This window comes from Tachysurus fulvidraco, chromosome 15 (genome assembly GCF_022655615.1).
Source record: "Tachysurus fulvidraco isolate hzauxx_2018 chromosome 15, HZAU_PFXX_2.0, whole genome shotgun sequence".
NCBI lineage: Eukaryota > Metazoa > Chordata > Actinopteri > Siluriformes > Bagridae > Tachysurus > Tachysurus fulvidraco.
The window spans coordinates 1,489,257-1,505,042 of NC_062532.1; the positions used below are offsets into that span (position 1 = coordinate 1,489,257).

The 15,786-nt window shown below is 41.0% G+C and overlaps 1 protein-coding gene across 2 annotated transcripts; it reads right to left on the bottom strand.

The window, feature by feature from the left end:
• Positions 1-48: 48 nt before the first annotated feature.
• Positions 49-13,960, bottom strand: flr (fleer). 2 transcript variants are annotated; one of them, XM_027138107.2, is made up of 19 exons: positions 13,771-13,960; positions 13,565-13,630; positions 11,706-11,915; positions 11,328-11,384; positions 10,539-10,674; positions 9,817-9,921; positions 9,466-9,594; positions 9,043-9,092; positions 7,547-7,699; positions 6,441-6,506; positions 6,250-6,303; positions 6,103-6,156; positions 4,506-4,582; positions 3,718-3,928; positions 2,628-2,699; positions 1,840-1,943; positions 1,400-1,478; positions 834-963; positions 49-404 (listed from the first exon to the last, which is right to left on the bottom strand). In XM_027138107.2, exons 1-19 carry the CDS (start codon positions 13,822-13,824, stop codon positions 268-270), a joined length of 1,944 nt encoding a protein of 647 aa, XP_026993908.1. In that variant the 5' UTR covers positions 13,825-13,960; the 3' UTR covers positions 49-267. The 2 variants fall into 2 exon arrangements, with proteins under 2 accessions (XP_026993908.1, XP_026993906.1); XM_027138105.2 differs by having other exon boundaries at positions 6,091-6,156.
• Positions 13,961-15,786: the final 1,826 nt, after the last annotated feature.

Below are 15,786 nucleotides of genomic sequence, written 5' to 3' on the forward strand. Positions count from 1 at the left end.
TAAATTTACAAGACAATAGACGAAATAGATTCAGTCTTCAGAAGCATGTAGTTATTCTGTAGGGGAAAAAAAAGATTTCTTCGATATTTTATTATATTACTTAGTTACAAAATATCAGTAAAAGACAGATGTTGATGAAATGTTGAAGGAGAAATATTCTGTTGTATGTGGAATTCTTCAGACGTCTTTATACGTGGTTTCGTCGGACGTTTCATCCCTCTGTTGTGTTCCGTGTTAAACCTGAGCCCAGAATCCCTTCTTCGGTCTTTAGTCGTTCCATCCGATGACTTCGTAGAACAGAGCCTTCAGCTTGCGCGCCTCGTAGGTAACCGTGTTTTTCCCGATGTGTGCGCGTTCCTCCTCCAGAGGCTGCTCGATGACGGCCGGGACGTCTTTCCCGTACACTTTGGGCGGAGAAAGGAAGCATAATTAATCACCGACTTCAGAAAACAAAATCTGTGTGACTGAACTCTTCGTTCTGATTGGTTGGAAGCTGATGATTCGTTTTCCTGTGGTCATGGTTTCTATAGTAACACCTCGTTAGTTACATCTATGGAAGGAGTCTCCAGTGTCGGCGCTTTTATTACAGGCTGTAATACGGAGTTTGTGGTCATAATTGGAATAATAATAATAATAAAAAAAACAACAACACGCTGTTAGTTGAAAAACAATCTGGCTTCGAGTGATGATGTAATCCTGATGTATTGAATCCTGATGTATGCTACCAGCTAGGAAATAAACATCGGCTCAACAGTTAGCGGTTTTACGGCTTCTTTACCCACTGATCATTTAGCTAATTCACAGGAAACCGGCATTTAGTGAGCAACACTTACATTCGCAGTGTTCCAGGAACTGGATGCAGTCCTGGACCACAGGGTCCCTCAGCATGATCATGTGCTTGGCCATGTTCTCCAGCAGGGACAGGAAGCATCTCTTAATGTAGAACCACGTGTCTGTACCGAGCTGAAATTCGTACAAAAATAATTCATCAAAACTGGCAGTAAAATAAAGAAACATACGTAGATGCTATTAAACAAAGACATGGATTTGTTTTGTTTTTTCTAATGTGACGTTACAGCAGTCCTAGCTAGGATTAGCTAGCTATAGTTCTTGTGTGATTAACACTTTAAGATCTTTAACGTGTCCTGATACAGTATGCGTATCTGAAAGGCACAAGAACAGAACTGTGCTGAAGTGTGTCGTCGTCTCGGGTCTGTGTTTATCACAGCGTGGCTCTGAGAAAGAAGGGATGGTGTTTGTTCAGCTGCTCTTCCGTGGCAGAGCGCTCTTCCCTTTTGGCACGACGAATATAAACATCCCCTTTAGCAGCCAGGGATTGTGGGAGCTCCGAACGCTGGAGGATGTGGAGAAAATATCTGTGCAAAGAAAAACGTAGCACCTTCTTGTTGTACGGCTCCAGGCTCTTGATGACGCGAGAGATCCCGAAGTCGTAGTTGCCCTTAGCGCAGTACAGGGTCCTGCAGGAACAATGGCACGGGTTTAAACGAAGTGGAACGGCATGTAGGCGTTTTATCGTTAGTATATCGTAGTGTTGTAAGTTTGTCACAAAAATAAATCAACAAATAGTTTTGTTGTAGTTTTAAAAAGCCTCCACTTTTAATCCGCACACACGAACAGGAGAGTCGTTATTTAAAGGCGTTTTAGTCAAAACTCTAGTGACCTCTAGTGGCCAGACAGGTGAAGTGCAGGATCGCACAATCATGGACAACCGGTTCAACATTTAAATAATAAATATAGTAAAGTTTTTTTTTTTTTTTACCAGAATTACTTTTAGCACTTAAAGCGTTACACACGACAACTTTACGTTTCTTTACGCACCCGATCACCAGGTTGACGATGCACAGATGGAACACCTTCTTATCTGGGTCGTTGTACGAGATCTGCTCTTCCTCTTTCTCGATTTTCCTCATCAGCTCCTCTGCCTTTAGACACACACAAAACCGTCAAGAATTATTGCCACCCTAACATACACACACACACACACACACACATATATATATATATAATATAAATAATAAGCCATCCATGCTGTACAAAATTTGAATTTGTCTTCGGGTTATAAATAATATGTATAAAATATCCAACTTGTTATTTGCCCCTATTTCTACTGGCACGTTCCTTTTAAATTAAGTGCGATACTCTACACATTACACCATTAATTCTTGGCTGAGAATCGTCTTTGCATTGTATTGTTTCATTGTGCTGTTATTATTATTGCTGTTATTTGCTGCGTTATATTATCGTTATTATAATATGATTATTATATGGTTATGACCTGTTTGTTTCTGCAGCTGCTGCTGTTTCTTGCTCATTTGATTTTTCACTTTAGAATTTGAGTATTTTTTAAATTTCATTGCTTCTTCTGGAAAAACTGTATATATATATATATATATATATATATATATATATATATATATATATATATATATATATATATATATATATATATAAAAAGATATTCTTTCTGTCTTTTTTTAATGTCGCTTTATTTATTATCATATTATGTATTGCATTTGACCTATTTGCTTATTTTAATTCGATCGCGTCACGCTGTCAAATTCGCTTCGGCAACACGACACGACGTGACACAGAGACTCGGTTCTTACCTCTTCATTTTGGCTGGTCATGATGTAGGACACACACAGGTTGGCCAGTACGATCGCGCTGACATTGAGGATCTGTAACAGGAAAAAACAAAACAAAACATGGCTGTTTATTCGGTCCGAGGACGATGATCGACGAAACGTGATAAAACGACATCCTTATAGACACGGCAAACTTCCAACACCACACTCGACGGCTCATGCAGTCAAACGGGTCACATGCTAGCACGCGTTTTACCGAAGGCTTTCTTTTGCAGGGACACTCCTGAATGTTACACTGTTCCAGCTAGTGAGCAAAAACAAACACAGTGTCAAACACACGTCAATACAGGTTCCTTACACCGGGTGTACAGCCAGGCTTCCCATCCTGTTCGGGACAATTTTACGTTTAATACAAAGCAAAGCTGTATAGAAATATAGGGAGTCGAATTAAAAAATTTAATTTTAGATTTTTAGAAGATAGATAGATAGATAGATAGATAGATAGATAGATAGATAGATAGATAGATAGATAAATAAATGTAATAAAAACATTCCTTGGTTGGTTTCTTACGGAAATATTTTTTATATAAATAATAAATAAAAAATCGAATTAAAAAAAAAGAAGATTTGAAGATTCAAAGAATAGATTAAATAGATTTTAAATTAAAAGGAAAAAAAGTCATTTTCAAAAAAAATAAAATAATAATTTTAGGTATGAAAGAAAACAGAAATATACAAATAAAAAAAAGGAGAAAAGTGAAAACAAAAAGGAATAAAAAAATTTACAAAGAAAAAAAAATCATTCATGTTTGAAATGATTTTTTTTAAATAAAAAGAAAGAAAAAAACCTGAAAACAAAAAATCACAGTTTTCTAATAAAAGTTGATCTAAAAATTGAAATAAAAATTTAATTTAAAAAAGAAAGTATTTTTTAAATAAATTCAATAAACATATGAAATAATTTGATGTGTAAAAGTGACTTTTCTGAATGATTTAACACTTAGACGTCTATTAATATTTGAATATTATTTTTTTTTTATTTATCCGTCTGAACGACCCTGAAATATCTGTTAGCTCTAGAAGCACAAACATCTGTCCTGCTGTCACTTACGTTATCGTAGTGTTTCTTCACGATGGGCTCGTAGAATCCGATGGCTTCTTTGTATTTGTTCTCCTGCATGAAGAGCACGTGTGCCACGTTCAGCTTCCACGTGTCGTGCTCGTTGCAGAACTCCACCGACTTGCGGAAAATCTTCTCCACCATGTTGTAGTTGTCACGGTTCCAGTAAATCTTAGCTTGCGCCATCAGCACAGGGACGTATCTGTAATTAAACACAAACAAACCATCACATGACTCGTCAGGAGATGCTACGGTCTCAGTGAAGACAGAAGTGAAGACAGGGGAGAAGACAGGGGTGAAGACAGAAGTGAAGACAGGGGAGAAGACAGGGGTGAAGACAGAAGTAAAGACAGGGGAGAAGACTGGGGTGAAGACAGGAATAAAGACAGGGGAGAAGACAGGGGTGAAGACAGAAGTAAAGACAGGGGAGAAGACAGGGGTGAAGACAGAAGTGAAGACAGGGGTGAAGACAGGGGTGAAGACAGAAGTGAAGACAGGGGTGAAGACAGAAGTGAAGACAGAAGTGAAGACAGGGGTGAAGACAGGGGTGAAGACAGGGGTGAAGACAGGGGTGAAGACAGAAGTGAAGACAGGGGTGAAGACAGAAGTGAAGACAGGGGTGAAGACAGGGGTGAAGACAGGGGTGAAGACAGGGGTGAAGACAGAAGTGAAGACAGGGGTGAAGACAGAAGTGAAGACAGGGGTGAAGACAGGGGTGAAGACAGGGGTGAAGACAGGGGTGAAGACAGAAGTGCAGATGAAAGAGTTTAAACACATACTCCTCCAGGAGCTGGTCGTAATCATCCACAGCTTTTTTTAGACCTTCGTCGTCTCGTGTGCGTCGCGACTCCTGCACCTTCAAGCACAAAATGTCTTTGTTGTTATTCTAAACTAAAGCCTAGTTACAGCAGAGAGCTGCTGAAGTCTGGCTTCTGATTGGGTGAGAAACAGGAAGTGGTTCTTATACAGACAGTCAGATCTCATCAACCGTCTAAAAACCATTCAAAATGTCTTAGGTGTCATTTAACACACGCGCTCTCACACACACGCGCTCTCACACACGCGCGCTCTCACACACACGCGCTCTCACACACACGCGCTCTCACACACACGCGCTCTCACACACACGCGCTCTCACACACACGCGCTCTCACACACGCGCGCTCTCACACACGCGCGCTCTCACACACGCGCGCTCTCACACACGCGCGCTCTCACACACGCGCGCTCTCACACACGCGCGCTCTCACACACGCGCGCTCTCACACACGCGCGCTCTCACACACACGCGCTCTCACACACACGCGCTCTCACACACACGCGCTCTCACACACACGCGCTCTCACACACACGCGCTCACACACACACGCGCTCACACACACACGCGCTCACACACACACGCGCTCACACACACACGCACACGCTCACACACACATGCACACACACGCACGCTCACACACACACACGCGCTCACACACACGCACGCTCACACGCACGCTCACACACACGCTCACACACACGCTCACACACACGCTCACACACACGCTCACACACACACACGCGCTCACACACACACACACGCTCACACACACACACACGCTCACACACACACACGCTCACACACGCTCACACACACACACGCTCACACGCGCTCTCTCACACGCGCTCTCACACACGCACTCTCACACACGCGCTCTCACACACGCACTCTCACACACGCACTCTCACACACGCACTCTCACACACGCACTCTCACACACGCACTCTCACACACGCGCTCTCACACACGCGCTCTCACACACGCACTCTCACACACGCGCTCTCACACACGCGCTCTCACACACGCGCTCTCACACACGCGCTCTCACACACGCTTGATCTCAATCACACATACACACACTCGATCACACACACACACACACACTCGATCACACACACACACACACACACACACACACACACACACACACACACACACACTCGATCACACACACACACACACTCGATCACACACACACACACACTCGATCACACACACACACACACACACACTCGATCACACACACTCGATCACACACACACACACGATAAACACACACACACACGATAAACACACACACACACACTCGATCACACACACACACACACTCGATCACACACACACACACTCGATCACACACACACACACACACACACTCGATCACACACACACACACTCGATCACACACACACACACTCGATCACACGATAAACACACACACACTCGATCACTCACAGACACAGTCACAAACACTCACTCAGACACACAGACACACACACTCACTGTCACACACACATCATAAGGTAAGTGGTAAAATATGTAACCTCTTTGGTGACCTTGCGTAACTGCTCCGTCAGTTTTCCTGCCATGTCTTCGAGCTTCCGAAACGCCTGCAGGACAAAACGAACGTTTGTCCAAACTGAAGATATTTTTTGGTTGTTTTTTTTCTTTCATTTTAAGAACAGGGTGAAGTGGAGCGCTACCTCTTCTGGAGCGGTTTGACTCGTCAGCATGGCGTCCAGGAACTCGTACAGGTACTGAGTCCAGGACAACCCACAAAAACAAAGCAATACAGCAAACAAAGCAACAAAGTCATTAGAGCATGGAATATGTTTTCGCTCTGCTTCGACATTCGGACGTTCTGCAGCGTTACGACCTTTAACATGGAACTTACTGGAGAAAGAAATTTGTAGGTGAGATGTGCGTTTTCCGCCATCACATCAGCAGCCATGTCGAAATACTGCAAGAAAAAAAAAAACCCAGACATAATGAGGCATGAATAAATAAATCGCCTGAATTATTAATAGGGTTGCAAATGGGCAAAGTTTCCGGTAAATTTCCTGTACATTTCCAGAAACTTTCCACAGGAACTTAATCTGGGGAATTTTGGAAATATTCCAAATTGGAAACTTTACAGGAATTTATGGAAATTTATGGGAATTTACAAGAATTTATGGGAATTATTTGGAAATATAGGGAAATTTATATAAACTCCATCATATACAAACATAAATAAACATTTTGTTTGGTCGTTACACTCCTAATTTACTGCTTATTAAGAGTTAGTAAGGTAGTTATTAAGTTTAGGTATCGGGTACCATTAAGAATGTAGAATTAGGTCATGCAGAATAAGGCATTTATATGTGCTTAATAAGTACTAATAAATAGCCAATATTCTATTAATATTCATGCTAATATCAACTAGTTAAATGCCCCTAAAATAAAGTGTTACTGTGCATGTTATGGAAGGACGCAAGTACCTGCAGGGGGTTTGGCCTCAATGGCCTTCCAGTAAGCAGTGTGCTGTGTGCAAGTGACCGAGGAACGCAGGGTATAAATTCTTAAATGGCATGCAATACTTAAATTGCATTAAATCTTGTTGTTTTAAATAAAATTATGCTGCTAGATTTTTTTTAACTACATTTAAGTTTCGTTTATAGGCAACCCTGCATTTTTTAAAAAAAAATTCCGTTTATTCCCACATATTCCCATTAATTCCCATATATTCCCGTGAACTCCCTTATATTCCCGTTAATTCCCATATATCCCTGTTAATTTCCACATATTCCCATTAATTCCCACATATTCCCGTTAATTCCCATATATTCCCGTGAACTCCCTTATATTCCCATTAATTCCCATATGTCCCTGTTAATTCCCACATATTCCTGTTAATTCCCACATATTCCCGTTAATTCCCATGGAAAGTTTCTAGCCTTGAAAATTCCCGGAATTCTGCAAGCCTAATTATTAAGGATAAAACGTCCGGTCGAGTCGCACCTCGTATTTACAGTAGAGCAGGAGCAGGTTGCCGAAGGTGGCGGGAGGAAACGGGCTCTGCTGCAGGAGGAAGGCGAGCTTCTCGAAGCCCTCGGTGGGTTTGGTGTCCATGTTCATCAGAGCCTGGTTGTGAAGTGTGACCGGGTCGAGCTCCTGTCGGTGGAGAACGGAGCATTAATGCTGAACCTGAAGGATCTGGACAATTAATCGTTTCAAGGGAAAAAAAAAAAATCATCGATTCATCATTTTCTTTAATTTAATCCTCGTCTATTTTTTTCCACATTGAAACATTTGACATTTAAATTTTAAAGCAACATTTCTTAAAATAAACAATGCTATATATTTTTAAATATAAAATATACTTATAAGTTATATTTAATTATAACGAACTCTTTAAATCATATTCCTTCCACCAAAATGGCCATATTTCAATCTGAAAGTCTCTAAACGATATTTCTTACTACAAACACAGGATATGTTTTAAAATAAATAATCATTTAAATAGAAACTTTAAATAAAATGTAATATTTCAAATCATTTTAATATTCTAAAAATTGAATCGTGCTAATTTCGCAAAAAATATTTCTATGAACAAAAAAAAAATAAGAAGAAATAAAATGATATCATTAGTAGAAGCTTTAATGTTGTTAAATCCTCACAGCTCTTAATCGGTATGTTCCTGAATGGGTTTAGAAGTCGATTGTGATGCGCTTAAATAAATAAATAAATAAATATGAATTAATTATTCCTGAGAGAAACCCTAAAGGTTTGTGACACAGGAACTCTATCACCTGCTGCCACTAGAGGGCAGCAAACAACTAAACACACGTCCTTATTTTTCCTGCAAAAACAAAACCTTCTACTTCTAATAAACAAAATGTTCATTATCTTGGAATAATGGCGGATAAAAAGTCACCTGATTAATAACTGTTCATGTTATATATTGTTCATGGTGTTTATGTCGCAATCTGGTGATTTTCTTGGGTTGGACACGTCTCGGGACTCCTAACTATGTCTCCTGCAGGGTGGAAGGAGTGCTTGCGTAAGTCAGGGGGCCAGTGTTTGGGTTTATTATCTCTCTCCAGGGAAAGAAGCATGTCTCTGCAGCTTTTCGTCAGTTTAAGCGTGTGTGTGTGTGTGTGTGTGTGTGTGTGTGTGTGTTATTCACAGCCAACAAGCCTTAACCTCCCTTCATTCCACACCCATGAGGATGTAAAACCTCCTACTCGAGTCGGTTCGGGTGTTTGGGAACCAAAAAAGGGAAAAATTCAGGGAAAAAATAAAGGTTGCGTACATGAGCAAGCACGCCTGCTGGAAAAATGGAAAAATACCTCTGCTGACAGGCTTGAGGCTCGTCTGACAGCTTGTACTTGCAAAGACAAGCTCGATGTGCAAAGTTATGGAGAAGGGGATCAAGAACAGCACACACACACACACACACACACACACACAAACACACACACACACAAATATATATACAACAAAATGACAAGTACCTCTTCTGATCTGGGTGGCATATCAGTCAGCGCTTCCTGAGCGTCATCATCTGTACAGGTTAAAAACAGGCCAAAAAAAAAAAACACCGATTCAGATTCCAGAATTTGATTCACAAGCTGCGTATTTTGCAACGAATCAGATGAGATTTCGATTCATAATGCACTGAATCTGTTACGTATGATACGAGGTGACGGCCGCTTGTGTATCTGATTACATCGCTTCGTGCTCTATGACTACGATTTTAGTTCTTAAGGAGTCGAGTCAATACCAGTGAATCGATTGAATACGACACCATTTCCGTGCGTGAGGCAATCGTTGGATATTTGGCCGTCGATGCCACCGAGTCTGAGACCTTCTGACCAATCAGAGTTGAGACGTCGATAAAAAGTGCTGGGTTTTATCGTTCTGTAGTTTGTACTCACACTTCTTCAGCTGGTATTCGATCGCTGCTTTCAGGTTAAAGGCTTCGATCAAGGCCGTCTCATGCAGCACCAGCGTGTTTCCCACGCTTTTGACTTCAATCCCTTCGGTTGTCATGCCGACTCCGAGTTCTGAGTATATTAAAAAAAAAATAATCCTTTATCTGCAGCTTAATTATTGGTAATACAAATGTTATGGCATTTATAGAAATCAACACATGAGCTCATTTTGGAAAACGACTTCATTTGAGATGCAGATGCGAGACCAGAGCTTGGGGTTGGAAGTGAAACTGTAGGTTTACACCCATGCGTTAGAACCAAACGTTTATTTTTAAAGCAGGCTGATGAATAAACCTGGATGCTCCCGAATCCCTCGCTCGATGATCTCCCGGATGTACTTGAGGGCTGCGGCATACTGCTTCAGGCTGTAGTGACAGAGAGCGATGTTGTAAGCCAAATCTGAAACGAGGAAAAAAACAACAAATGAGGCACGGCGAACGACGCAGATCTCCGGTACCACAACCACATCCATAAAAATACTAAATTACTACTCTGAGGGCCGCCTGCTCGTCTCGCCAATATAAACACAGTGTATGGCTTTCGCCGTCGGTATGGAAATATATACAAACATCCATTCCGTCCTAGAGACTTGTACTGTAGTGACTCATAGTGTCTTGGCGCAAGCATTGTAAACATACAGCACATTTGAGTGCAAAAGTTTGTACACCCCTTTATATTATAAACGCCTGATGGGTCACTTTCTGCAGACGCGACATACGGACGAGTGCACATTCTCGTGCACTCGCTGACAAGGTGAGATAATCAACTCCAGAGGGGGAACAGAGTAACGTATATGTCTGCTTCATCACCAGCTTGTTGTTGATTAGTTTCCTAAAACAGCATGCCAGAGTGTTTCATTGCTTACTTTTGTGTTCAGTGCTCCAGAAAAAAAAAGAATACATATTGTCTTTACTGGGTCATGCAAACGAAACCGAGTGTGTGGATTGAAGTGTGTGTGTGTGTGTGTGTGTGTGTGTGTGTGTGTGTAAGAGAATAAAGAGCCCTGGTTTGGTCACCTGGCTGGTATCCCAGTACTTGCATGGCGCCTGTAAACTTGGCGCAGGCCTTCTCGTATTCTCCGAGCTTATACAGCAAGCAGCCTTGATCCACTTCGGTGTCCGGGTCGTCCGTAGGCAACTGCTCTACCAAAGCCTGTAACCATTTTTAGATTTTTTTTTTTTACTTTTAGTTTGGCCAAAACCGAGTCAGTAAGCAAGAAGCAGTCAGAGCAGAGAAGACACATCGCTGTAAGAAAGTATCTGAAAATACTTATGATAAAATAATGTACTAATTCAAAACCTTTCCAAGCAAAATGCGATGTGACCAGACGGCGTATCGATACGACGAAACATTTTACACTGTAATTTCTATCATGTTTACTAAACACAACTCCTCAATCAAATGCTGTTATGGGAAAATAATCAGTTATGAATTGCTGTAACGAAGCACATTCATCACTTTTCCTATAACAGTGTAACAAAAAGTTTTATTCCCCTTGTAGCACGGAAAATGGAAAGATATACAATCTTATTTCTTAAAGAACGTCGTGATCTTGCGTACGTTGAAGCGGCAATAAACGATCTTTCCCTCGCCGTTTTTGACTTTTAACTCAAAGTTAAGTTTTTACGTCGGTTACAAAGCGCTGGAAGTGGAGACAGACTTTGTTATTCACCATAAAGATCATAACGTATATCGTAGGACACGAATCAACGGCATCTGACCAATCAGAGTCGAGTATTCAACCTGGAACTTTATTCAAATTTGAAGAAAAAAAAAAACAACAACAAAAAAATACATGACCTCACCATCGCTGCTGAAAAGTCTTCCTCTCCGTACTTTATAGCAGCCTGAAGTTTTATCATCTGTGGAGGACAGGGAACAGATTTAGGAAACTAAATTAGTGTCAATGATATTAATGTTCTGGCTGTAATATTATTTGTCATAAATTAATAGATAAAGATTAAAACAGATTTCTGATCCCTGAGTTCATTTTGTTCTGTCTGGGAATGTGTTACAAACTATTAATAAAGATTTTCAGATTATATTCTCTACTGAATCATGACTTTGGTCTGATCACCATCGTCAGCCATTTTGGAACTGAGATGATGTTGCCCTACATTAAGGTGGATCATTTTACCTTGGTCGGATAAGCGGTAGAAAATGGATGGATGGATGGATTTTACCTTGGTGTGATTTGCAGGGCTGTCCAAAAGAAACGTAGCTTTCATCGCATCCTGGAAAGCACATGCTCCGTACAGGGACTGGGCGTAGTACAGTTTGTAGTCTTCCACCTCTGGGTGCAGATGAATGAGCTGTTCATAACAGTCTGCTGCATTGGTGAAATCCTGCACATGATAATAGCAGTAACCCAGCAGAGACAGAGCGGCTCGGGACTGCAAATTAAACACACGCAGATGAAGAACAGTCACGGCATGTAGAGAACAGTTAGAGAACAGTGACAGCATACAGAGAACTGTCACAGAACAGCAAAAGCATGTATATGTACAGGTCATAAAACAGGGACAGCATGTATTGAAACATTATAGAATAGTCACAGTATGTAGAGAACAGTCACAGAACCATCGCAGTATGCAGAGAACAGTCACAGCATGCAGAGAACAGTCACAGAACAGTCGCAGTATGCAGAGAACAGTCGCAGTATGCAGAGAACAGTCACAGAATAGTCGCAGTATGCAGAGAACAGTCACAGCATGCAGAGAACAGTCACAGCAAGCAGAGAACAGTCACAGCAAGCAGAGAACAGTCACAGAACAGTTGCATCATGTAGAGAACAGTCACAGAACAGTCGCAGCAGGTAGAGAACAGTCACAGAACAGTCGCAGTATGTAGAGAACAGTCACAGAACAGTCGCTTTATGTAGAGAACAGTCACAGCATGCAGAGAACAGTCACAGCATGCAGAGAACAGTCACAGCAAGCAGAGAACAGTCACAGCAAGCAGAGAACAGTCACAGAACAGTTGCATCATGTAGAGAACAGTCACAGAACAGTCGCAGCAGGTAGAGAACAGTCACAGAACAGTCGCAGCAGGTAGAGAACAGTCACAGAACAGTCGCAGTATGTAGAGAACAGTCACAGAACAGTCGCAGTATGTAGAGAACAGTCACAGAACAGTCGCAGTATGTAGAGAACAGTCACAGAACAGTCGCAGTATGTAGAGAACAGTCACAGAACAGTCACAGCATGTAGAGAACAGTCACAGAACAGTCGCAGTATGTAGAGAACAGTCGCAGAACAGTCGCAGTATGTAGAGAACAGTCACAGAACAGTCACAGCATGTAGAGAACAGTCACAGCATGCAGAGAACAGTCACAGCAAGCAGAGAACAGTCACAGCAAGCAGAGAACAGTCACAGCATGCAGAGAACAGTCACAGCATGTAGAGAACAGTCACAGAACAATCACAGCATGTAGAGAACAGTCACAGAACAGTCACAGCTTGTAGACAACAGTCACAGCATGTAGAGATCAGTAACAGAATGTAGAGAACAGTCACAGCATGCAGAGAACAGTCACAGAACAGTAACAGCATGTAGAAAACAGTCACAGCATGTAGAGAACAGTCACAGCATGTAGAGAACAGTCACAGCATGTAGAGAACAGTCACAGCATGCAGAGAACAGTCACAGAACAGTCACAGCATGTAGAGAACAGTCACAGCATGCAGAGAACAGTCACAGCATGCAGAGAACAGTCACAGCATGCAGAGAACAGTCACAGCATGCAGAGAACAGTCACAGCATGCAGAGAACAGTCACAGCATGCAGAGAACAGTCACAGCATGTAGAGAACAGTCACAGAACAGACACAGTATGTAGAGAACAGTCACAGAACAGTCGCAGCATGTAGAGAACAGTCACAGAACAGTCACAGTTGCAGCATGTTTCTAAAAACCAGTTTGTGCAAACTTTCTGCCTGTATATTTTTACGTACCAAAAGAAATCAGTGCCTAATATAATTTAATGTTAGAATAATTATTTTTAAGTTTTATTTAATAAATAAATAAATAAATAAATGACTTACTTTAATGTGTTTTTGAAGTTCATTGCTCAGGATGTGTATAGCGTCTCCATAACGTCCCTCCTTAATCTTAATATAACATTAATAACAAACGTGTAAATTAAATATTAGAGAGAAAAGAATACACAACACAATAAAATACCGCTACACTAATAATGTAAGTGTGTTAGGTTGCTAAGCTAACAACAAGCTTTAGACTTTAAACTCACCAGTTTATAAACCGTAGCCGTGAATTCGCCGTCTTTAATCTTAGGCAACGTCATATCTAAACACTTAATTATTATTTTTATTAAATTAAACGCAAATATATTAAACAGTTACATCACGAGCTTATTAGACGCTGCGCAGCAACACAGCTTGCATTAGCAACACACAAGTCTCCGTTACTTAGCAACGGAACCGGAACCGGAAATCACTTGCGTTGTCACTTTAAAAGCCCTTCGTTTGCAGAGCGAGAAAAATTAACAATATATATATTTTCTTTAAAAAAATCACTGTTCATAAAATAAACCCTATAAACATATTGAAAGTATTATTTTTTACATATACAGATTTGGCACATTTGCTGTTTATAAACCCTTGTAAATATTTTGTTTCTGTTTATTATATAAAAGTCCGACAAAATAATCAAATATCGTAAATATCGTTAAAAATCGAAACACGTAAATATCGTTAAAAATAACATAACTTCTATAATGTTATATACATAAATACAACAACAACAAAAGATTTATACAGATGAATTGTTCTCAGAATCTCTGACCAGTATATGTTTATCAGAATCATACAAAAAATTCTGAATAAAATCTCTTTTAATGACATGCAAATGAGCCTAATTTGCATACAAGAGTAAATACCTAAAGAAAATAGACATGCACCTTTATCCAGAGTGACTTACAATTTATTTCCATTTATACAAGTCAAGTCAAGTCAAGTCAAGAAGTTTTTGTTGTCATTTCAACCATGTATAGCTGTTGTAGTACACAGTGAAATGAGACGACGTTTCTCCAGGATCAAGGTGCTACATAAAACAAAGACAGGGCTGGGGACATGTAAGTAGTCTTAGCCACATAAAGTGCAACTGTGCAACCTGGTGCAAACAGTGCAGGATAAGACAAACAAAACTGTGCAGGACAAAAGACAGTGCAGGACAAAAAACAGTGCAGACATAAAGTTACAAGACAATACAAAAAGTACAAAAAATGCAATACACAAAAGACAATAAACAGTATCAGAAACAGCGCCGACCGACCGGTGTATATACTGTATGTTCAAACAATATTTCGTGCAGTAAAAGAATGAACATAGTTTCTTAGCAGCAGGTCCTTTGGATTATATATAGAGTTGTGCAAAAAACAGCAGATGTCTGAAATATTGTATAGTATGTGCGTAATGGCTGAGATATTGTACAATATGTGCAAAAACAGCTGAAATGTTGGACAGTATGTGCAAAAACAGCAGTAAAAGTATGGAAAACAGTGTGTGTGTTTTGTGAGGGTCTGCGCAGTCCATACAGATGATGTGTATGTATGTTGTGCTCAGTATAGTACAGTTCAGTTATTGAGAAGTCTGACGGCTTGTGGGAAGAAACTGTTACGCAGTCTGGTCGTGAGGGCCCGAATGCTTCGGTACCTTTTTCCAGACGGCAGGAGGGTGAAGACTGTGTGTGAGGGGTGTGTGGGGTCATCGACAATGTTGTTGGCTTTGCGGATGCAGCGTGTGGTGTAAGTGTCCATGATAGAGGGAAGAGAGACCCCAATGATCTTCTCCGCTGTCCTCACTATCCGCTGCAGGGTTTTGCGATCTGGATCGTACAGTTGCCAAACCAGACAGTGATGCAGCTGCTCAGGATGCTCTCAATGGACAACCGAGCAATATAGAGTTAAGGGCCTTGCTCAGGGGCCCAGCAGTGGCAGCTTGGTGGAACTGGGATTCAACCCATCGACTGTTTTTTTTTTTGTTTTGTTTACTCAGCAAATTTTTTATTTCTGTCTTTTCATGTTTTCTTATTGCCACAACTTGAACTATTTATTCTCGCTTGAAGAATGTTACGGACCTGCAGGGTGAAAATCCTATTCAGATCACTACAACTTGCTTCTACATGTGTGTGTGTGTGTGTGTGTGTGTGTGTGTGTGTGTGTGTGTGTGTGTGTGTGTGTGTGTGTGTGTGTGTGTATGTGTGTGTGGTGTGTGTGTGAATGTGTGAGTGTGTGCATGTGTGTGTG